This window comes from Lutjanus erythropterus, chromosome 6, assembly GCF_056507025.1.
Source record: "Lutjanus erythropterus isolate fLutEry1 chromosome 6, fLutEry1.hap2, whole genome shotgun sequence".
NCBI classification, from domain to species: Eukaryota; Metazoa; Chordata; class Actinopteri; order Lutjaniformes; family Lutjanidae; genus Lutjanus; species Lutjanus erythropterus.
The window spans coordinates 34,885,038-34,907,957 of record NC_139322.1 but is presented as its reverse complement, the minus strand read 5'-3'; the positions used below and the strand labels follow the sequence as shown (position 1 = coordinate 34,907,957).

At 39.9% G+C, this 22,920-nt stretch overlaps 1 protein-coding gene across 2 annotated transcripts in view; it reads left to right on the top strand.

Annotated features, from left to right (window-relative positions):
• Positions 1-22,920, top strand: part of tns2a (tensin 2a) — a 77,846-nt gene that overhangs the window by 13,228 nt on the left and 41,698 nt on the right. For both annotated transcript variants that reach the window (XM_084721775.1, XM_084721774.1), the window contains exons 2-3: positions 13,614-13,719; positions 14,978-15,015. In XM_084721775.1, coding sequence (XP_084577901.1) covers positions 13,614-13,719; positions 14,978-15,015 — 144 coding nt within the window. The remainder of the gene's footprint in view (positions 1-13,613; positions 13,720-14,977; positions 15,016-22,920) is intronic.

Sequence of the window (22,920 nt, the reverse complement as noted above, 5' to 3'; positions counted from 1 at the left end):
TATGTTGGCATGCTGACAGTGATTAATGACAGGGTCACACATCAGCCAATTAGTGCTGTCAGAGTTCCCATCCTGCTCTGCAACATGAGGAAAACAGCTATACGGATTAACAACAAGATAACATTGTCCAGCCCCTCAAACCTTTCCTTTACTGATAACAAGCTGGTCATTAGCAGTTTTTCTCCTATGTGGATAATATATAATGTAGATAAGAAGTGGTCAGACTGCATTCTGATCAGATTTGGGAAGGGGACTTGTGATAAAAACATGACTTTCTGGGAAAACCTGGGCAGGAAATTCAAATAAGTAGCGCTCCCCCTCTTCCTCCTCCAACAATAAATCCACTGGAGATGCTATAATACTGTTGCTGTACTCAGTTTACAGTAGGTATTCTATATTTGTAATTATTGGGTGTAACTGAGAAGTTTGATGGTCCTGAAATGGTCCATGATGGCTGTGTTTATTTGGGACACCCCCAGTTCGCTGCCAGGCCACGATGCTGAAACAGAGGCTGCTTCACGTTCCCTTATGCCAGATGCAGTTACACTGAGTTCACATCTACAGTAGCAGCTATTCACTCACCTGCAGCAGTAAAACGTAACCGGTGCAAACAGGCCTGCAGCTTATTTTTTTTAATCTGTCTAATAATCACATTCTGGATTAATAGATTAGTTGTTTGGTCCATAAGAATGTCCTCAAATGTCTTGTTTTGTCCACAACCTGAAGATATGCAGTTTAAGGCTCATTTAAGATAAACATTCGATCCACAGATGGATCCAGATAGATCTGTCCGTACACTCGAAATAAAAGTGCTAACTATAAACATAAAGGGTTCTTCAGCTTATGCCCATTGGTTCTTGGTAGAACCTTTTATGACAGTTCAACATGAAACCCTTTTAGAGCACTCCACCAAGAACCCAACATAAAGGGTTATACCTAGAACCAATTGTGAAAGATTGCATCCAGAACCCACTATAAGAGGTGTTAAAGGAGAATGTTTGTATGGTGTAATGGTTCCAATCCATCCAAGGAGTTCTACTGACAACCTACTTGTCTAGAACCCACCCAAAGGCTTCCTTATTAGATTCCAAGGCTTTTTCTAGATCCCACTCAGGGGCTCTAAACAAGAACTCTTCTGTGGTGTAATGGTTCAGCCCAAAACCCTTTTCTGGGGGTTCTTTCTGGAATCTTTTCACCTTCCAAGAGCTCTAACAAGAACCTACCCAGGGAGTTCTACTGGGAACCTTATACATTCCAATGTTTTTTTCTAGAACAAACCCAGGGGCTCTAAAGGAAAACCTGTCTGTGGCGTAATGGTTCTACCCAGAACCCTCTCTGGGGGTTCTGTTCAGAATCTTTCCATCTTCTAAGGGTTCTAACAAGAACCCACCTCGGGGTTTTACCCAGTACCCTTTTAGGTTTCAAGGGTTATCATCTAGAACCCACCAAGGTGCTCTAAAGGAGAACCCGTCTGTGGTGGTTGGGCTCCACCCAAAACCCTCCCTGGGGGTTTTGTTTAGGATCTTTCCACTTACTAAGACTGCTATCAAGAAAAAGAGTTTTTATATTAAAACCACCACGGTTTCTACTGAGAACCCTTTCAGATTCCAAGGGTTTTATCTACAGCATATACAGAGGGTTCTCCCAAGAACCCTTTAATTATGGTACAAAAAAATCCCTGACAGAAGAGTTCTTTCAACAATCCTTGAAGAACTTCCAGAAATGTTCTTTGGATGACGAGGGTTCTTAATGTATCCTTTAGTCTTGCAAAGGAACCCTAGATGAACCATGTTTTCTTGGAAAAATTACTCAAATCAATGAATTGATTATCAAAATGGTTGGCAATTAATTTAATAGTTGACAACTAATCGTTGCAGTTCTAGATGCTAATGATCTGCATCCACTTCAGCAGAAGCAGAAACAGGTTTCCTTGGAAGTGAACTTCTCTGAGTCAGAGGCTGCACTCTGATCAGATCATCATCAGCCTCGGATGATGTCATTCCTTACTGAGGCCACCTCGCAGTACATGGGTAACACTCTGGGGCAAAACAGATGGTGCATTTTACCATTAAACATCAACAACTGCAGTAGGGGGTGTTGGACCATTCTGTGTGCGTGTATATGTGTGTGTTTAGCAGCATGAGTCCTACTGAACGGAAGCGTATCATGTCGGCTCGCTGACCTCACCTCAGGAACAGGCAGTCTCTGTTCCCTCCACTGCCTGTCCCACCCTCTGGACACACGTGCGCACACTCACATACACATGAATTGACACACATTTATTAACACACGCACACACACGCCAGCTTTGACCGCCAACAAATGATGCAGGAACCCAGGCACCGGCCCATGTGGGATACTCTCAATGGAGGGTGGGATTTAAGTACACAGGAAGTCGCAAACACAAGACTGAATGGCTGTGTGTTGTACAGTATAAGACACACTGTAATAAGCAGCATTTACAAAATTAACATTTTTTTGGGTTCTGCCCATTTCTGATTAAATTTTACTGTCACAAAAGGGAGACTGAAGTGGAGAGCCAAGTCTGTAAATTCCTTTAAGGATATAAGAAGTTTCCATCTCATTGCTGTAGACTGAAGTATGTGATTTTCAATGGGGAAACCTGCTTTGCACTCATGCTGTTTGCACACCAGATGTGTTTGACCTAGCGATCTAAGAGATAGGATTGGACCGCAGCATGATGCCTTAGTCCATTGCTGATTGATGACAGTCATCAATCACTGAGCTCTCTATCATCATAACATTGTGATTTAAAAGCCCTCTATATTTTAAGCAGTGTGTCAGAGGCAGGCCTCTCTTCAATCCTATGAGAGCTGAAGCCAACTTCAGTGACCGAGCTTCCACATATATGCCTGCATTGTGCGTCCCATAGAGCAAATGCAGAAGAGACTACCTGTATCCAAGTGGCTAACTTCCAGCATAGCCTCTGATAACTTGAATTGGATAATTTAATTGTGTGGCTCTTCTAGGCTTCATAAAAGTTATTGGACCAGACGGCGGAAACAAGTCATTTAGCAGGGGATTGTGACGCTCAAAAATATCTATCCGCCGTTTTATAGCTGCTTCTTTCACAATGTACGTCTATGGGGAAAAAGTCTTTTTGGGCTATAGTGTATCATGTGACATCCAGGGGGTTTGATCTAGATCTAGAAGCTAGCAAGAAGGTAAAATAGACATAACATTATGAAGAAAAACTTTAATATTAGATAACCAAAATCGCAATATATTAATTTATCCTTCGCTGAAAAATGAACTTCCGTGCCTCTGCCATTTCTGTAAACAGCAAGTGTGTCATAACTCGTGAGCTCAGACCTTTGAGAAAACAGAAGAATGACACACCCAGATATTTTTTGTCCCAGGATGGCAAAAGCATGACCCACCCTACTCTGTCTCTGATTGGCTTTGTCTGATATTCTTATCCTAACCCTACCTGACCACACTCCTCATACCTAAGTCTAACCAACCCAACCCAAACATTTGAAAAAAATCCATCATGAGGCCAACAGTCTCTGCAATGCTAATTTAAATTGAGAATTCAATCATTAGAGAAACTGATTAAGAATATATTTACCCTATTAGTTATAGCTCTAGTTCATCGTCAGTGAGAGAGAAATGTTTGCTTTAATGGAGTTTGGCTTGGTAGTTATGGTACCAGAGTCCATCAAATTAAAACAATATCAAATTAATTATGTACAGCATCATGCTCAAATGATCAAACTTTGGTTGTGCAGAAGTGACACAAAACTTGGCTTGAAAATAATGAGTTAAAGATCTTAAGACAAGGCTTCATTATCAGTGACAATCAGAGTTCTTCTAATGACAGAATCAGTGAGAAGAGTTTCCCCTCTGCTGTTGATGTGTGTCCTCACTGACCATCTGCAGCTGAAGCTGAGGTCACAGTGTCCAGTCCTGGAGTCAGAAATGTACCACTCCAGCACAATGCCCATCATTGTCCAAATATCAAGACTATTTTTAGAAAGAAACAAGAGGGAAGGAGTTTCTAGAGATATGTGTGCAAATGGCTCTCTGTTTCTGTGTTTGTTTTTACATTTGTATGCATGAATCTCTGCCTGTGTGTGCGTGCATCTCTTATGTGTCAAACCCCTCCCTCATTCAATCCAGCTACTGTTCTGTGACGGCTGGCAGACGCACAGCGAGGAAGGGGAGGGATCTCTGGTTTAGAAAGCATCTCTTTGACTCCAGAAACCTCTGGTTCCTCATTCTGCCAGAAGGCTAAAAATATTAGAAAAAGGACTTTCTTGTGCGTAGCAGATGTTGCAGGGGAGGTGGGGTCTGTCCTGGCACACTCACGGGGGGACCGGGGGACTGGAAGAGGAAAGGGGAAGGCTGTCTGTTTCCACCGACTGTCTGCAGGGACACAAGTCTGCACGTGAGTGAGTGTTTGTGTGTGTAGAGTTTTTCTTTCTGACGTCTCAGGTAGCTTTTTATAACTTGTGTCACCTCTGTGGAAATGTAGGCAGGTCCCAGCTGGTGGAGGACTTGTAGCTCAAATGGTCACATGTTCTGCATGTAAGGATTTGTCCATCACTGTTTGTCAGTGATCTTGTACATCTCATTCTCTTCTGTGTTTCAGTTCTTTTTCTCTCAGGCAGCAGAGATGATCTAACCTCTAACTGTTTCTTTATTAGATAGCTCGGAGTACTGTATACTGGATAACACATGTTCTACCAGAGGAAGATGTTTTTTATCCATTACAGCAATGACAGTAATTACTATCCTGGGGACCGGGCTCTGCATCCCAGGTTGTTTTTTAGTGCTTATGCACTCAGACTCTGCCAGTTGTTTTCTGCTTCCTCTGTGTTGTAATGCTCCTCGAAGTTATAAACCTCCTTCTCTGTGGTTTCTTCTACTGGACTCCCAAGTAGAGCTCAGTGCTTCGATAGATTTGGTAGTTGACCCAGTTTACACAGTTTGATTTTCTTAATTAAGCTGATCATACATTAGTTTCACCCTAGGACCAGTTCACTGGGCTGTAGAGCAAAGGATTCTCTTATGTTTTTTCTGTCTTATTATTAGGGCTTCAATTGACAATTATTTTCATAGTCGATTAATACATTATTTTCTCGATTAATATTTGTCTGTTTTAAAATGTCAGAAAATGGTTTAAAAAAAAGTCAGTTAGTGTTTCCCAAAGCCTAAGTTGACGTCCTCAAATTTCTTGTTTTACTCATAACCCAAGGATATTCTATTTACTGTCAGGGAGGAGTAAAGAAACCAGAAAATATTAACATTTAGGAAGCTGAAATTAGAGAATTTTGTCTTCTTTTCCTAAAAAATTACTCAAACCAATCAGTTTGAGTATTTTTTTTTAGCATTTTTAATAGTATAATTCTAATGTTAAATATTTAATTCTGCTTTAACCAGTGTGAATGTTTAAATGTACCTATTTTCAAAGAGCAACAAAGGGTTACAATAATTGTAGGTTTCCGTATTAAATTACTCTTTAAGGTGCAGGTATATGGTCTACGAACAAACAGAACTCATGGCACGAGGCTTACATAATTTAAATGATGTAATTTATTTTGAAATGACAAAGTATAATATTCTTTTATATCAGATTAGTTAGCTAACGCTAGCTAACAATCTGAGGCCACAGAGAAAGCTCACTCAAATATTATTTTGATAATAACATTAAATGTTATTAAGGACTTCTAAACTTAAATTTTGAAAACAAGATAACAAAAGGAGGAAGTAACTGTGAAAATACATCCGTACTGAGGTGCAGACAGTCATAACACATGGCATCTGTACACTTTCTGAAATGTGACCCATCATAATGTGTTCATCTTTTCTTAACACAAAACCCCGAACACGTCTGGTACAAGCTTGTTGAAATGACTGGAAAGTACGCTGAACTTAGTACTGTCATGTCAATTGCCCACAACATTTGTTTAATGAATTTGTGGAACATAACTTTTTGTAAGATAAGACCAAGTGGCTAGCTGAGTTAGCTAACACAATATTTTCAAAATGAACAACATACAAGCACAAATGGCTAGCACATATACCAGTATATGCAACTGAAAAGCTAGCTGTTATATTTTACTTTACAATAGAAGAGACATTTGAATCTGTTACCTCTTTAGCTATTTTTGTGCTAACACTTCTGAACTGATGTTGACCCTGTGTTGTTGGTAGGGATGTGCACAATTACTCAATTAAACAATGCTACCTTTGCTAAACGGCAGCAGAAGTACTAGTCAGTTGAATTAATTAATAATATCTTATAAATACACAACACTGGTTAACTGTTGAGTCTCTGCCACTAGTCAGAGCTACAGCTCTGTCAGGCAGATGCTGATGTGCAGTGGGTTGGATAGTGGTACAAAAAAAGACATGTAAACCAGCACGGTTTGGCAGTATTTTGATCTAGAAAATGAAAATAAGGTTGTATGTAGACTGTCTGACTAAACTAACATATAATCACTCAACTGACGATGAAATGCAGCACAGGCATGTGGACATTAACCTGCAAGGCAAGCCGGAGTGCTAGCACTGCAAATGTTAGCCACACACACCAAATTGACATTTTGTTTCTACTTTTAGACTAGTCTACTAAACTAAATTTAAATTACCATTTAGTGAACACAGAAGTTAGTAATTAGGAACATCCCTTGTTGCAGCCTGTTACTCTGTATCAGCCATTCAAAAACTCTACTGTGTGTTGTGTGCATCAGTGCTGAAAACTATGGTGTCAGCTCTGGTTTGAACAGAATATTGTGAGCCAGAGCAGTAACTTAAATCTGACAGTCTTTTGACACTCAACCATGCAGATGTTGACTCTCATTCCAAGTCCCTTTGGTGGCTGTTCTGAAGCTGGTGACCAGACCAAATTATCACCAGATGGTGTTTGTCCTGTTGTCATGGAATTGTGTTCAAAATTTTTTTTTACAACTTTTGAGCACTTCAAGGACTTCTCATCCATGCTGGCTCAAAAGTTACCAGAGCTGAAGTACGCTGAATAAGCATGCTTTCTCCGAGATTGAACCTGCAAACTTTTGGGGAAAATCAGCGGTCACTCTCACTGCTTGGCTAACACACAGCATCATGTAGCATTTGACACAGAAAAGTAGCACTCCAGTTGTTTATAAGATACAGTCATTTTTTCAGCATTTTATGTTTTTATTGGACAGCCAATTATAGAGGTGACAGGAAGCGAGGAGAGAAAGAAAGATGAGGATGACGTAAACCGGGGACATTGTGGTTCATGGTCAGAGACCTAACCCCTAACCAGCAGCACACCAATTGTTGTCTGTTGCACGAAAGATAAAGTGGTTTCCAGTCCCCTCACGTGAACCAGTGTAGCAACTTATATTTGTGTCAATCCATATGAGACCTCATAAACGTTCAGTAGCAGCTGTATATCACTGTCTGACCATGATTGCCTGTGGTTGGACTATATAGTGGTCTTGATTGTGTCTGAACCAGGAAGAATGCTGCCAACCTCTCCTCCATGTGTTTATCTCTCAGCCCACATCACCACTGCGGTCTAGCTGACAGTCACTGGTTGCTTTTTTAAACTCACCGTGGGCCCTGTGTGTACACTCATGCATGCTTATACACACACAGACACACACATATTTCACAAGATTATTGCACAAGTGAGAATGAGGGCAATCTATATCAACTGAATCCACAAAAACACACAAAAAGAAGTTTGTAAAATGAGTGTTACATTGTGGTACACTGCACTTTTAGAAATAAAGGTGTTAACTAGAACCATGTAGCATTCTTTGGTTTGAGCTATATTTGGTTCCTGGTAGAACCCTTTCAGGGGGTTCTACTTAGAACCCAACATTAAGGGTTAAACCTAGAACCATCTGGAAAGGTTGCACCCAGAAGCTGCTATGAGAGGTTCTAAAGGATAAGCTTTCTATGGTGTAATGGTTCTAATCCATCTAAATGGTTTTACCAAGAACCCTTTTTATATTCCTAGGGTTTCATCTGGAACCCAACCATGGGATTCTACAAAGAAATATTTTTATAAGGGTTTCACCTATAACCCACAGTATTGAGGGTTCTACAAAGAACCGTATTATTTTCTACACGAGGCAAAAACACAAGAACAAAAAACTGATAAAATAACTTGATTAGAGGGCTTCCAGTAAAAAAGTACCATTTGAAACATGGACAGACATTAGAATATTTGAGCATTCAGATCTTTTAACACCCCTGCCTTCAGCAATCCTTGAAGAAGGGTTCTTAATTTGACCCATTTTCTTACAAAGAACCCTTGACAAACCATTTCTTCAAAAAAATAATTCTTCAGAAGCAGATAGTTCTGGGTAAAACCTCAGCCCTTCAGGAGGACCCGTTTCAAACCCCTTATTTCAAAGAATGTGTGTGTTTTAAAGTCTGTATCTAACGTGCTTGGTTAGTGTTATAAATGTTGTAGCAGAGCTAATGAGCGAAGAATACATGAGGTAGTCATGAGTGGTCATGAGGCGAAGGAACATTTGTTATGTTAGGGTTCAGGAAAGGGTGGACTTGGAGTTAGGAAGCTGAGCCAAATCAGGGATTCATGAAAACAGGATCAAGATAAGATAAGATAACATGAAAGTTTAATGAAGTCTGTGTGGATTTTGGTTTGTTACTGTGAGAAAAGTATAAACCAGGATGAGCCAAGAAGTCATACTGAGTCAAATAGAAATTAATGAAAATCCCGACATGAGAAATATACAGTTTCCAAAAGTAATGACTGTGCAGTTTTAGGGAGGGACGTCAATCTCCCGACCACACCACTGTATTATATAACAGACATCAGCCCACCACCCACCAGGTCTAGCACCACCATCCAGGGTGCTGCGGTCATAGTACACTTGTACTGGAGCAGGCCAGCAGCCGCTGAACACTGCTGGCAGAGGGTGATGCCAGGCAGGCAGCTGTCCAAACACTGTCCAGTCTCTAGAACAGAGTCAGAGCAGCAGAATAATGGAAAAAGTGTGCAAACAGCCCTCTTTTCTGTTACCAAGGAGGAACAGCACACACAGAGGAAACAAAAACCCCTTTATGTTCATGTATCAGTTTAATTATCCAAAGCTATGGAAACGTGAACACTGAGTCACCTCAGTAGCACAATCGCTTTCTTACATATATCTGTTTCCTCATGGTGGTGACGCCGATGGTGTGTGTTTACACTCATATTTGCTCTCAGACGAGGGAACAGAGAAACGCTTTCAGCCCAAATCCTTTGCTTTTGACTGGATACCTGCCAGTTTACAGAATATGTGTGCTGCAGCTGCCTCTTTATGTGCAGGCAGCATTATATTTTCCACGTGTGGGGAAGGGACTGTGCGACATACATTTCGTCATCAGAGTGTGTACCAGCTGTGAGGACATCCCTAAACTCCCAATTTGTTGGGACTGCACAGACCTCTCCATAGACTTGTCCATGCAACTGCTACAGACACTAATCTACTGCAGGGGTTGTCACAATACTGGAAGTTCTCATTTCAGTATAATACTAATAAACATATCATTATCCAATACCTATTTTAAGACCACGGGAAATATAATGTAGCCAGGGAAAGGGATGTCTGGGATCCCCTGTTGGAACTGTTACCTCCGCAGCCCGACATAAAATAAGCATTTGAAGATGGATGGATGGAAGGGACACACTGACATTGACATTGAGGGCATAAAAGACGGGTCATTCCAGGAAGTTGCGATGAAAATGAGATAAGTACCTAAAAGAAGACACCACTGTGAGTAAGCGAGAGGAGATGAAACTATCTGGGCTCTGCAGCAGTGTGTCAACTTGCATCAGAGAGAGGAAAGAGTGGGGGGGGGGGGAGTAGCTGGTGCTGGAGTATCGATGCTGTGGAAAAATGGTCTTGAAAGCATTTCAGTAATTCACTATTGTTGACAACACTGGTCAACAGAACCCAAAAAGTAGTGTAAGTGAAATTATAGGGATGCACAATTTACTTTTTTTTTTTTTTTACCAGCCGATAAGATAACCAATAATTTTACATTTTTATGGATCTGCACCGGCGACAGCAGTGCCCAACAAAACTGTACCTGGAAACTTAATTCAAAAGGGGTTTCATACTCTGAAATCCCAAAGGTTCTTGCAGGCACCTCATGGAACTTTAAGGAACATCTGAGTACTTTGAGGACCGTCAGTCAGTACCTGAACTCTTTTACTATGAAGCTATGCTGTTGGAACAAGTGCAGAATGTGTCTTTTCGTTGTCTTGCTGAAATAAGCAGGGACGTCTCTGAGAAAGATGTCATCTGGATAGCAGCATATGGTGCTCCAAAACTTGTATGTGCCTCTCAGCATCAAGGGGGCCTTAACAGATGCGAGCGTTACCCATGATGCCATGAACACTATCACACCCAAAGACCATCACAGATGCTGTCTTTTTGCACTTGTTGCAATCTGGTTGGTCCTTTTCCTCTCCAACCTGGAGGACTTTGTCAAGCCAGAGCAGATCATTTCTCAGCCCTTAGCATGACATTGCACATACATTGTTCACATGCCCCCCCCCCCCCCAAGCCCCTCCTCTTATTTTCCTCCCCCTTGTATGTATCCATGCATGAAAACATGCTTAGCAATCCCCATACTTAGCCCGCGGTTGTTACTGTTCTCATGTTCAAAGCCTCCACAGAGTCACGTCAGACTCAGTCATCTGCGGATCTGATCCCATGTTGGGAAACAAAGAGGCACTGGGTGGGGATGGCCACCACACACACACACACACACACACACACACACACACACACATACACACACACACACACACACACACACACACACACACACACACACACACTAACACACATTGTGACATGAGAAAGAAAAGTGGTCGATTTCTTTTACTTTTCCCTTCCCGCATTCTCTGTTCAAGAATTAGACCAAGACTTTAGCTCTTTTTTCTCTTTTCCAAACCTTCACACACACATGTTCAAGCACACACTCAAACACACGAACACACACTCAGGATTATACTGAGGTTTGGGCAGGAACCACAAGGATTATTACTGGAAGACAGTTACACAACCAGAACAGAGGTTCAAGAGGCAAAGGGAGCAGAGAATGGTTGTAACCATACATTCTCACACTCATACGCACAACTATGCACCCTGAGGCCATATTTATAAAAACTTCCTTATACAAAGAGTTTCTCCTAGTTACAAAATTCTAAAAGAAAAAAAAAAGCTCAGAAGTATGAGGTTTTCTAAGAATTTCCCCTCACAGTTTAGACGAGATCATGACAAAGATTAAAGTTATCCTCAAGGCATCCAAGAGAGCTCGAAGGAAAATACTTAGGTGTACAAAGGAGGACTAGGAGAAATATGTAGCACTTGCACTGCAAAAATGAGTATGGCAGTCCAAATGGCAAGCTGACACTGTAGACAGTATATTAAAAATGTTGTAATCCTGTTTAATATACGATGTATGGTTGGTGCAAGTTGTTTCCCCCTGCACCCTCGTCCCCAGGCTCAGGGAAGCTCTGCAGGATGCAGGAGCACCAGACATATGCAACATCATAAACTGACGATAACAAGTGATGACAAGTCCTCCATTGTAAGTTGATCAGTTGATTAGAACTGTTCATTGCTCGTCAATGAAAGTTAAGCCTGTTATCCTGAAAACAAAGCCCACTGCTCTAAAAATACACACACTGGACTTTGAGTTAAGTGACGCCTGCCAGACTCCATTACTGTTTTGCTGAATTTAACCATTATAAACATCTGTTCCTTCTGAAAGATTAATAATGCTTTCTTATGACGCATAAACAGACACTTACTCATTCGGTGAACATTCGGCATTAATTTGAAGTCTAATCCACATGAAATGGGCTTGCAGAAAGAGTTATTCCGACCCAGAATAGAATTTCAAAGGAGGACACTGAAGCTGGAGCGTTGTTGGTAGAGTACAGTGTATTTCATCTTAACATGTTTCCTTAATCTTTGATGACATATCATGGTAACTGTATGATTTATTACAGTACATATATTACAGATTTCTGGCAGAAATTGTCAGAAAGACAAATATTCTCCGAACAAGTTTAAGAAACACTATTGTTTAGATCGTGCAGAGATGATGTTTTCTGTCAGACGTGGCCCAGCATCTCCCACCCAGCGCAGCAACACTGTAATGCCAAAAATGAAAGTGATCACAACACTAAGATATTTGGCAACTGGAAAAATGCACCCAGTACAGCGGTGATGACTTCTCGACTACTCTGTCTCAACCTTCCATCAGCAAAGTGATCACACAAACAGTTACAGCTCTGTTACAGTCTCGCATTCCCACTGGATGTCCACACCTTGCAGACTCACAAATTGGCATTCATGGACACACTGGGCTTCCCACGCTAATATCAAATATATTAAAGGGGTAGTTTGGATTATTTGAAGCAGGGTTGTGGGTTGTAAGAGGTCCTTATCCATAGTAAGTATGTTACCGACAGTAGATGGTGGTCGACACGCCCCCAGTTTTAAGAGGCAGCAGTGGCGGTGTAGGAAGCTAAGCAATGTACTGTCGTTGACAAGGTTAACAGCAAAACATATTTTAGCCACCTAAAAAAAACCATTAAATGTATTCTATATTTAAAACATTTCAACTACTTTACCTTGAGTTTGACAGCCTTTTCTGATCATCTAGTTTAAGTAATACGCTGATTATGGGCCTCACTTAAAAAAGTCTGATCTGCCCCCTTAATATCAAATATATTAAGTAATACAATTTCCAGCATGGTGAATAAATGTAAGCAAATAAATATAATAATTTTCAGCATGTTACCAGGCTACTGGGTAAGTAGACCTGTGTTTCTAGGCATTTCGTTGTCTACTTTTAAAGTGAGGCTCACAATTTATTATTTAACAGAGATGTGAAGTGCATAAAATAATAATGATAATAATGATAATAATGATAATAATGATAATAATGATAATAATAGAAACTAAATTCAGTGGTAAAGCCTGTTGATTTTGCAGTGGTGCAGAGTTGCAGTGGTGGAAACTCAACTGCTGAGTCTCCCTATGTTGTGTATATACTGGTCCTATTTTATATTTCACCTGTTTATAGTGTTCCTATTTTTATTTTTTAGATTGTTCATATTTTTTTTTTTCTTCTTACTCATATTTTTATATAGATTTTTTTTTAATTGATGGTTCTTTATATTTTTGCTCCACATTGCTGCTGTAACACTGGAAATTTCCCCATTGTGGGACTAATAAAGAGACATCTCATCTCATCTCATAAGCAAGGACTCTAAGACTCTATGGTACTGTCTAGAGTTCTCTGACAGCGTTCTCGCTCAGAATGTTGGTGAATATGGCCCCTTCAGGGATCTTAAAGATACGGGAAATCCTTGAAAACGTTTCAGTTTGGTCTGAAAAGTGCTTGGATTTTGGATAAAGTGCTTAAAACAGCTTGAAATTGTAATTGCATTACTTTTATAAGGGATCACTCTCCGACTAAATAGTTTTTGGTTGTCTACAGCACAATAACATATGATTTGTGTGATGGTTTATGTGATGGAAAAAAATAAGCCACTTCTGGTCCTGTATCGGGTGTGAATCTTATTTTCCCTTGTTTGTTTGTGTGTGTGTATGCAGGGGGGGAAGGGAGAGCCCCACGTCTTCAAGGAGAAGACCTTTAAGAAGAAGCGACAGTGCAGCGTGTGTCGTCAGAACGTCGACAACGTCGGCTCCTTCTGCAGAGGTAAATGTCGAGAGCATGGTCACGTGATTGATGTCACTCACGACTGAGTGACTTTGAGGGACTAAGAGGAATGTGGTGAGCGGTGTCACGACAGACTAGAACGGCAGCAGATGTAGGGTGTGTCATGTATTAATGAATCAAGGGCAGCACACACCAACCCTGTCACGTAGCGTAGTGTCATTTTACCCTTGAAGTACACACTGTACGTGCCATTCTGACAAAAGACATGGTCAAGGTTCAGGCACCAAAATCTAGAGAGGGAATGGAATAAAATAACTGCTTTTGTTGAGTGTTATCAGGCATTGATGCAAAGGAGCACAGCTCGTATCCTGATTCATCGACATTGTAAGATCACGTGCAGAGCACACTGGTTGTGACACGTCACAATCTGTGTGTGTTTCACTCAGGGTGTAAGCCGTGTATCAGAGGTGTGGACACAATTTTGATGATATTAGATTCAGCTTGGCAAAATCAAAACTTGCAACTCGACTTAGACAAAGTCCAAAGTTTAAAAAATCAGTCTTTTAAAAAAGTTTGAATCCATGAATCAGTTCATTTCCCTTCAATTCTTTAATCAACTCATGTTGATGCTATTCATTCTCAATACTTTGACACTTAATTCTCACTTTGTCTGAATCAACCTGACAGCATCCAATCAAGTTCCAGGGAAGAAATAATGTTTCATTCCTCAACGCTAGTTGGAAAGAAATACACCAAAGATAATTGTGTACAAAAGCTATTAGGTGGTCAACAACCATGTGCACTACGCTGAACATGCAGGAAGAAAATCACAGAAGGAGATACAACAACTTCCAACTTAGTTCAACATATGAAGTTGCACAAAGAACAGTAAGTTGAGGATAATATTAATGTAGTTAGCAAGGTACTGCTCAGTTAACATCAACATAACAGCTAAGTAATTTGTGAATAAATGAGGCCGAAAACTCACTGTTACATTATGACTAATTTAGGACTGGAAACTCTAGGTTTAGATCTCAGGACTTGACTTGGAACTTGATTTAGGACTTGTGTGCAAAGACTTGGTCCCACTTCTGACATATTTAATTCTATGGTAATTCAGCAGGATGACGTCAAGATCTTTATATGGGTTGTGCTACAAAACTAGACAAGCAATAAAATAAAATAATTACCTCATTTTGCATGTTAATATAAATAAGTGAACAGTGCAGCTATGACAATTCTCATTTTGACTTCTTGTTTTCTTTCCTCCGTCCTTCCCTACTCTCATTCTTCTTAGTATGCAAGACAGCCACCCACAGGAAGTGCGAGGCCAAGGTAAGGATCCAGCTCACACCCGCCCTGTCTAAAGACAGTCTCAAAATAAAAAGCTGAATCAGTTGTGACACAGTCATGGACGGTAATAAAGTGTTGTGATCAGCTCGGCCAGAGGACATGATTATTTTTTTTTATGTACCCAAATATGTCAGCTTTAAAATGGAAACTACACCTTTATTATCCACAGTACAGCTGATTTCCATGTGTGTTTCCATCCACCATAAAGATGTAGTTTGTGTTTATGCACATTTACTATTTGTGCATAAAAAAGTGAGTGGGGATGCTAGGAAAAAAGCTCAAATATTGCCAAATAGTTTTAGTTTTTTAGTGAGTTTTTCCTCACCAGTGTTGCCAAATGCTTGCTAATGATGGGGACTGTTGTGTCTCTGTAAGTAATATTATAAAGAGCACTGCTGTCTGTGGAAAGTGTCCTGATTTGGTGCCATATAAACAAAACTGACTTGACTAGTTCTTAAGTTTGGCTGAGGTAGAAAAGATGATGTATCAATCTAAACGAAATGCAGTATGATGGAAACTTAGTGAATACATTTTTTGTGTCCCTCTCACCTACAGCACTACCTCAGAGCTGTGTTCCCAGAATGGATACATGAAACTATATGGTTTTTCAACATTTGAGTTTAAAAAATTACTATTATAATCATCTCATTTTACCCTCTTCCTCTGCAACGATTTAATGGCATCAAACTTTTATTCAGCTCCTAACTTCCTCATAACAGAAGTGGAAGGAAACCCAGATTAACTTGAATTTTCTTTTTCCGATTATCTGGAAATTCAGTAAAAGTCTGCACTGCATTCTGAGGGAAACCTAGCTGCTATCAAGTTTCCACCAAACACAACCATTTACATGGACTCATCAAGTTGGTGACCTGACAGACATCTCATTAAATAAGGTCAAAACGCTCAAATGATAAATGTGAGAAGGGAAAACAAATCAGTACAGTACACTGCAGAAGTGGTAACTGTGGGAAGGAGACATTTATGGTTTAATGTCAGGAGGAACTGGATAAATGTGAGAAAAATAAAACATAACAGTAAAAGCTAGTGCTGCTTGTAAGACCTAAAAGGATTAAATGCATGAAGGCGCACATAAAGCCACCACAGTTTCACATCACCATGAGCATTATTCCCATCAGATGATACTGAACAACGCTGCTGGCTCATGGACTAAATTAGAGCTGCAACTAATAATTATTTTCATTGGCGATTAATCTGTTGATTATTTTCTCAATGACTCCATTAATTAATCCTGTCATAATCTTGTCAGTTGAAAACAGAGACAGAACAGACACATGTCCATGTGCTCCATATGTTTGGACCTATTTTTCAAGTCTTTACTGTAACGATTATTTTCATTATTGATTCATCTGTCAATCATTTTCTCCACTAATTGATCACTTGATAAGACGTTTCCTTGATCTGTGATGACATATCATGATCATTTTATGGATTAATACAGTAAATATATTACAGATTTCTCCTGTAAGGCAAATTACTTTAATTGACTTTTGAGCCCAACTCAAACTCCTTAGTTTTGAAAAAAGTTGTACCAACTTGATTCTTTTAAGTTTTACAAACCGCATAAAAATAGTATTTCAAACTTTTTTGAGCGACCCCATTGAAGTGAAAGTGAATAATGGTTTAATATTTTCACCTGCAACCATTTAATTTTCTAGCAACCAGATAATAACAAATCAGGTTCAAGTTTTTCCTGTGATGATTATTTTCAGTTGTTTGGTCCAAAAAGTATCAGAAAATGTTGATCATTGTTTTCCAAAGCTCAAGATGACATCCTCAAATGTCTTGTTTTGTCCACAGCGCAAAGATATTCAGTTTACTGTCAGCGAGGAGTAAAATAACCAGAAAATATTAGCATTTAAGGAGCTTTTTTTGGACACTTTTTCTTTAAAAAAATGACTCAAACCGATTAATTGATTATCAAAATAATTGGTGATTAGTTTAATAATCGATTTCTGTATCTTTCTTCCGAATCCCTTACTGCACCTTCAAGTGAATCCATCTGTATTGATCACTGTGGTGATATAAACTATTTGAGGTTGACTGTTTTAACATAACCTGATCTGGAGCAGGTTAAATGTGCAGTCATCACCAGGCACCACCATGACCCTGCTAATTCAAGGTTAAGCCCAGATGCTGACCCACTAATCTTGCTTCAGGAGAGAGGCCCCCTGGGAGTTAGGCATCCTCCGCTGTAAATACTGATATGACTGCGCTGGACTTGCTTAGTATATTTTTATGCCACTGAGGTGTGAAAAAACACATGACAGCAGCTCTGTGAGGGCAGAAGTCTCGAGATCTCTGCTAATATGAAGGCAGCTCAGTTGCATTCCTCAGAAAGAGCTGCAAGCCCTGCTCAGACCCCGCTCTGCTGCCTCTGTGAAAGGCTCATTGATGGAGGGATGGTATAATGAATAGACAGAGGGATGCAGAGGGGGAGAATGCCAGCGTTGCCAGCCGTGGCCAAAGTGACAGAGAGGGGGTCGAGGCTGAGGCAGGCAGGCAGCCTTGGCAGCCAGCTGGAGCCGAGGACAGAAAGCCAAGGGCGAAGGCATGTGGCAAAGACAAGGCTCATTCCTCGAGCATGGCTCCATCCTCTTGTCTTTTATGTGAGGAGAGGAGAGCCCCGAGGATGAGTTCACAGATGAAAGGACGGCTTTGAAACTGCACACGTAATAGAAAAGTAGAATCAGGCTTCTCAGAGCAACTTGTGATATGAGTTATCTGTTATCCTTGGTTTCAATTTAGAAGTTGTTTTCATCTGGACGTCTTATTCTTTGTGCAGTGTGTTTCATATAAAGGAGTTATGTTTTTTTAACCCTAAAAATGCTTCAGATTGTCCTCTGTATGTTTCATTGTGGTTGATTAACATTTCAAGATTAAAGATGTTTGTTTTCACACTGGTTACACAAGTGCAATCATGTGAAAAAAGCCAGTAAATTAAAGCTATAATATGTAACATTTCCACATTATAATGTCTAAAAATGCTATACATGTGTTATATTTTTGTTGAGTTGTGGACTTAAGTTTAAGGTCAGAAAAATACAGAATTGATGAAGGTAACGGTGCATTCCCTGCTAGCTGTTGCTAGCTAGCTGGTGGTTACTGTATCTTCCGGGAAAACACGGGATACGTAGAATACGGCAGTGAGTGAGGGAGAAAGTTGGTGAATTTAACTAAACATAACATGAATGAAAGTTTCACATTACCTCGTCCTTGAGCGTGATTTCTGTCTGAGTCACCTTAGATAGATCATCAGCTATGGTGCTTGTTTAAAGGTAAAGATAACCACTCCTATGATCCCACGCCACATCGTTTATTAGTGATTTATTGAGCGACTCCTAGTGAATTTAAATATCAAGTAATAAAAGACAGAAGAAGAATAAAATATGCAATAATAAAAAGAAATGTACATTATAAAATTAAACATTGTTTGCCAATTTTTTTCTGGGGAACCACTTTTTAAAAAATGACAAACCATTGTGATCTGATTCACAATAAGCCTTATCAATAATTCTTGATGGGTTATTGAAAACAACTATCCACACATATATCCACTTTTTAAATACTTTATAGATGAGAAATTAGCAGAATTTCTTCCATAGTCTTTTTTATTTATTCAGCGACCCAAATAAAATCCCGTGACTCACCTGTGGGTCACGATGCAGTCTCTGGGAATGACTGAAATAAAATATAGAATAAGAAAATATCATGTCAGAAGACTTATAAATATAAGAACAAATTCATGGCAAAAAAAAGGGCTGTATACAGTTTTTTCTCAGCCTGTTGCCTAACTTAACTTGTCACTAAAGTACCTAAACCTAACTAAAAGAATCTACAAGTAGCCTAAAAGAACGTAAAAGTTTTTTTTTTTTTTTTTGCTTATTCACTTTCTGGCTGAGAGTGATGAAGAACATTGATACCACTCTCATATCTGTGCATTAAGTATGAAGCTACAACTGATTAGCTTAGCTTAGCATAAAGACTGGAAAGAGGGGAAAACGGCCAGCCTGGGGCTGTCCAAAGGTAAAACCATGTTTGTTGTTTACTGGAAGGTTTGTACAGGAATTAAACAAACAAGATATAACTTTGCACCGCTGGGGTGCTGATATTTTATTACACTTTTGACAGTGTCAGGCTGGCTGTTTCCAGTTTTTAAGACAAGCCACTATAAGCTAACCCACAGCTAGCGTTAGCTTTGTTTTATTTGTCTCACAGACTTTAGAGTGGTATCAATCTTCTTTTCTAACTCTTGGCAAGGAAGCGAATATTTTCAAAAATGTTGACTTATGCCTTTAAGAGACAAAAAGAGCTGAAGAGAAAATGTTACTCTGTTTTTAACTGCAGGTATTACAATAATGTTATCTTATTTTTCAAATTATCTCCTGATTACAAAACAGCAAATCATGAAAAAACTGTATTGTTCTACAGAAGTGCTGGGTAAACTAAAATCACTTTTAAGATTAATGACAGAGAGCAGCAGGATGTCGTTTGACAGCCTCACTGTAACTGTCTGATGTCTGCTTGCTGACTGGTTGTCAGAAAGCGATATCCATCTCTGCTGCCCAGGAAGGGAGAGGTCCGATAAGGCAGGGCGTTGGGATCTGGCTGCTGTGTCCATCTCAGCTGTTATCTAACCCAGTGGCTTTCAACCTGGGGTCCAGGGACCAACAGGGGTCTTTGAGTGGGATGCGATGGTCCCCAGCAAAAGGAGGAATATAGTATTTGAACTTTTATCACGTTTGTTGGAAGTTGGAAAAACAAGGGAACAAATACGTTTGGCTGTTTTGATTGATTTGTTATCATCAAACCTAAAAATAAAAAAATGAGTAGACCAGTCCAAACAGTGAGGTGGAGCCATACACTGTATATTAAATAGGTTGAAATCCTATTTAACATTTATACAGTCTATGGTTGAGGCAAGGTGTTGCCCCCTCCTCTCCAGACTCTGGGAAGTTCAGCAGGAGCTCCTACAGAGCGGCTGCCTGCCAGACTCCATTAACATATCGCTCATTTTAACCCTTCTAAACATCTACAGCTTCTACAAGATTATAAATGATTTCTCAAGACTCAAAAACCAGACACTCACTCATTTGGCCAACATTCTGCAGAAATGTGAACTCTAAAGATGATCTGGACAAACAAAAATAGTTATTCCAGCCAGAGTAAACATTTCAAAAGGGGACACAACGGCTGCAGGATTGATGTCAGAAAAGAGAGTATTTCAACTTTGTGTTTGTGTTTCCTTGATCTCTGATGATTTATTACAGTAAATATATTACAGATTTCTCCTTTAAGACAACTTACTTGAAGACAAATTTTGACCCAAACTCAAACTCCTAACTTTTGAAAAAAGTTGTTACCAGCTAATAATGTTTTCATTTGATTATTTACTTGTTTTCTTTGGATAAACTTGAATCTTTGAGCTTTAAAAGAAAAATGTTGAGCAAACTCATTAAAGTGAAAGTGAATAATGGTTAATAATTTAATATTTTCAACTGCAGCCATTCAATTTTCCAACAACCAAATAGTGACAAATCATGTTCAGAGCTCACTGTGAAGTTCCTAAAACTCAAAGATTCAAGTCTATGTAAAGATTGAAAAGTTAATTATCTCAACAAAGCAGTTTAGTTTATTTCAAAACTTGAGAGTTTGAGTGTGAATCAAAAATCAAAAATCTAGCGAAACTGCCTTGAAATCATGAGTTTTCTGAACTTTTTTGTTCTTACGGCAATAAAGCCGAGAAAGCATCAGTCTGTGCTGTGAATTCTTAAATGTGTATTTATTTAAGAGTTGTTCTTGCCTGTGTTTGAGATGTTTCCTCACTCGCACTTCTTTCACATTATTACCTATAACCTTGTCTACGAATCAACCACCTCTGTCCTGATACATGTGTTTGTGTTTACGTGCACTCACACACCTGGAGGTCTGTTAGTCATCTGTAAGCCATCCTGCTTTCAAACTGGGCTTCTGTTTACGTCTCCACCCAGCCGGTGTTGCCATAAGCTCGGTGACAAATCATCTCATTACGACACCGTCCGGTAGGCCTGTACTATCCGTGCATCCCCTCGACTTCCCTGGAAACACCCACACGTAATTTCTTAAAGGGCAACTCTGTCTGCATTGTTTTAGAGGTTTTTTTTTAATGGAAACAGCCGATCAGCTGTTGGGAAAAAACTGTGACGTAGGTTAGAGCGCTGATGCCCTCCCTACGCAAGGGGGTTTATCTGTAGCAACATCGTCATGCAGAAATGTCAGGTCACGTCGGAATAAAACTTTTGGAAGCTTTTGAAAATAGCATTTTGATGCTAAAACATGCGTGCTTTTACCAAAATTTGAGGCTTTGAATACATAAGAACACCTCAAAAAAATCCCCTAAATAATGGACCTGCCCTTTAACCTTCCCTTCTGGAGAGAATGATTGCTGGTTATAGGTTGTATAAGTACAGTTTTTATCTCCTGACAATCTGTTCCCTACTCTTTGCTCACAAGGTCAACAGCCTCCAGCTGACCCATCTCTAGTCTATTAAAAACACACAGAGACTCTCTCACAGACACACACAAACAGAAGGCCGTAAACGGTTTTATTTCAGCATGTTCTTCTCTCAGAGAACAGTTCCTCCTTATCTTGGATCCCAAGTGGAAAATTAAGTCCACAGGGAAAACTTTTTGGGGGGGACTGGAGCCCCCGGGGCAAAGAAATGGAGGCAAGGTTGGGGAAAGACACAGAGATAGGGGAGAGAAGGGGAGGAGGGGGTTGTAGAGAAACAGTGGGAGGACAAAGGATTAAAATTAGTGAAATGCAGCCCGTGACAAGCTGACTGGCCTGTCTGTCTAATTAGGCAAGAGGAGGCATTTCCGCTGGTCAGGGAAAAAAAACTCCATGACTGAGTGTCTGCTGGTTCACTGAATGACTGTCTGGCTTTACAGAGGGACAGGACTGATAGGAAACACTTGGACTCTTACTGGACGAAAGACTGATGGACATTTAGGCTTATTCACTTCATGTGGTGATTGGCTGACTGTTAAGTAGACCATATCTGACTGTGTGCTTTGGGTCGCTCTGTGTGATTTAAAGACATCCGTTCACTGTCAGTTGTTAGATGGCCGTAGATTAAATGGACAGTTCACCCAAAAATCAAAATTACTTGTGGTGCTATCTGTCCATCTAGATAGTTTTGGTATGAGTTGTAGAGTTTTGGAGAAATCGACCGTAGAGATGTCTGCCTTCTCTCAAATATAATGGGACTAAATGACACTCAGCTTGAGTTGCTCAAAGAGCCCAAATAAATAAATAAATAAAAAATAAGAAAAACTCAACAGCAGCATCTCTTTCCAAAGATCATGACCCTGTTATGTGAGATAATCCACAGACCTTCTATTTTCTGTAGTGTACTGGAACGACTTTTGATTCTTCTGGAACTACTTTTTTTTTCTACTTTGAGAAAAAGTAGTTCCTACATAAAACTGCTCACAACAAAGTCTGTGGATTATCCAAGTCATGGTTGTTGGAAAGGGACACTGGTTTTGAATTTTTCAAAGCTATTTCTTTGACTTTTGAGCACCACAAGCTGAGTGCTATTTAGTCCCATTATACTGAAGAAAAGGCAGACATCTCTATGACTGAAAACTTCACAACTCTGCAGCTCACACATAAAGTAAGTCTAGATGGATAAATAGCAGGCCAAACATGACGTCCCTCTCCTCAGCTACACTTTCCAACTCCTCCACCTCAGCTGGCTCCTTGTGACTTAAAGGAGGAGCGGTTCTACTCCGAGCTCCCTCCAAATGTCTGAACGGTTGTTGTCAAACTTAAAAATTAAAAAAAAAAACCTGACACGCTGGTGAACTGCCGTCTTTCGCACTCAT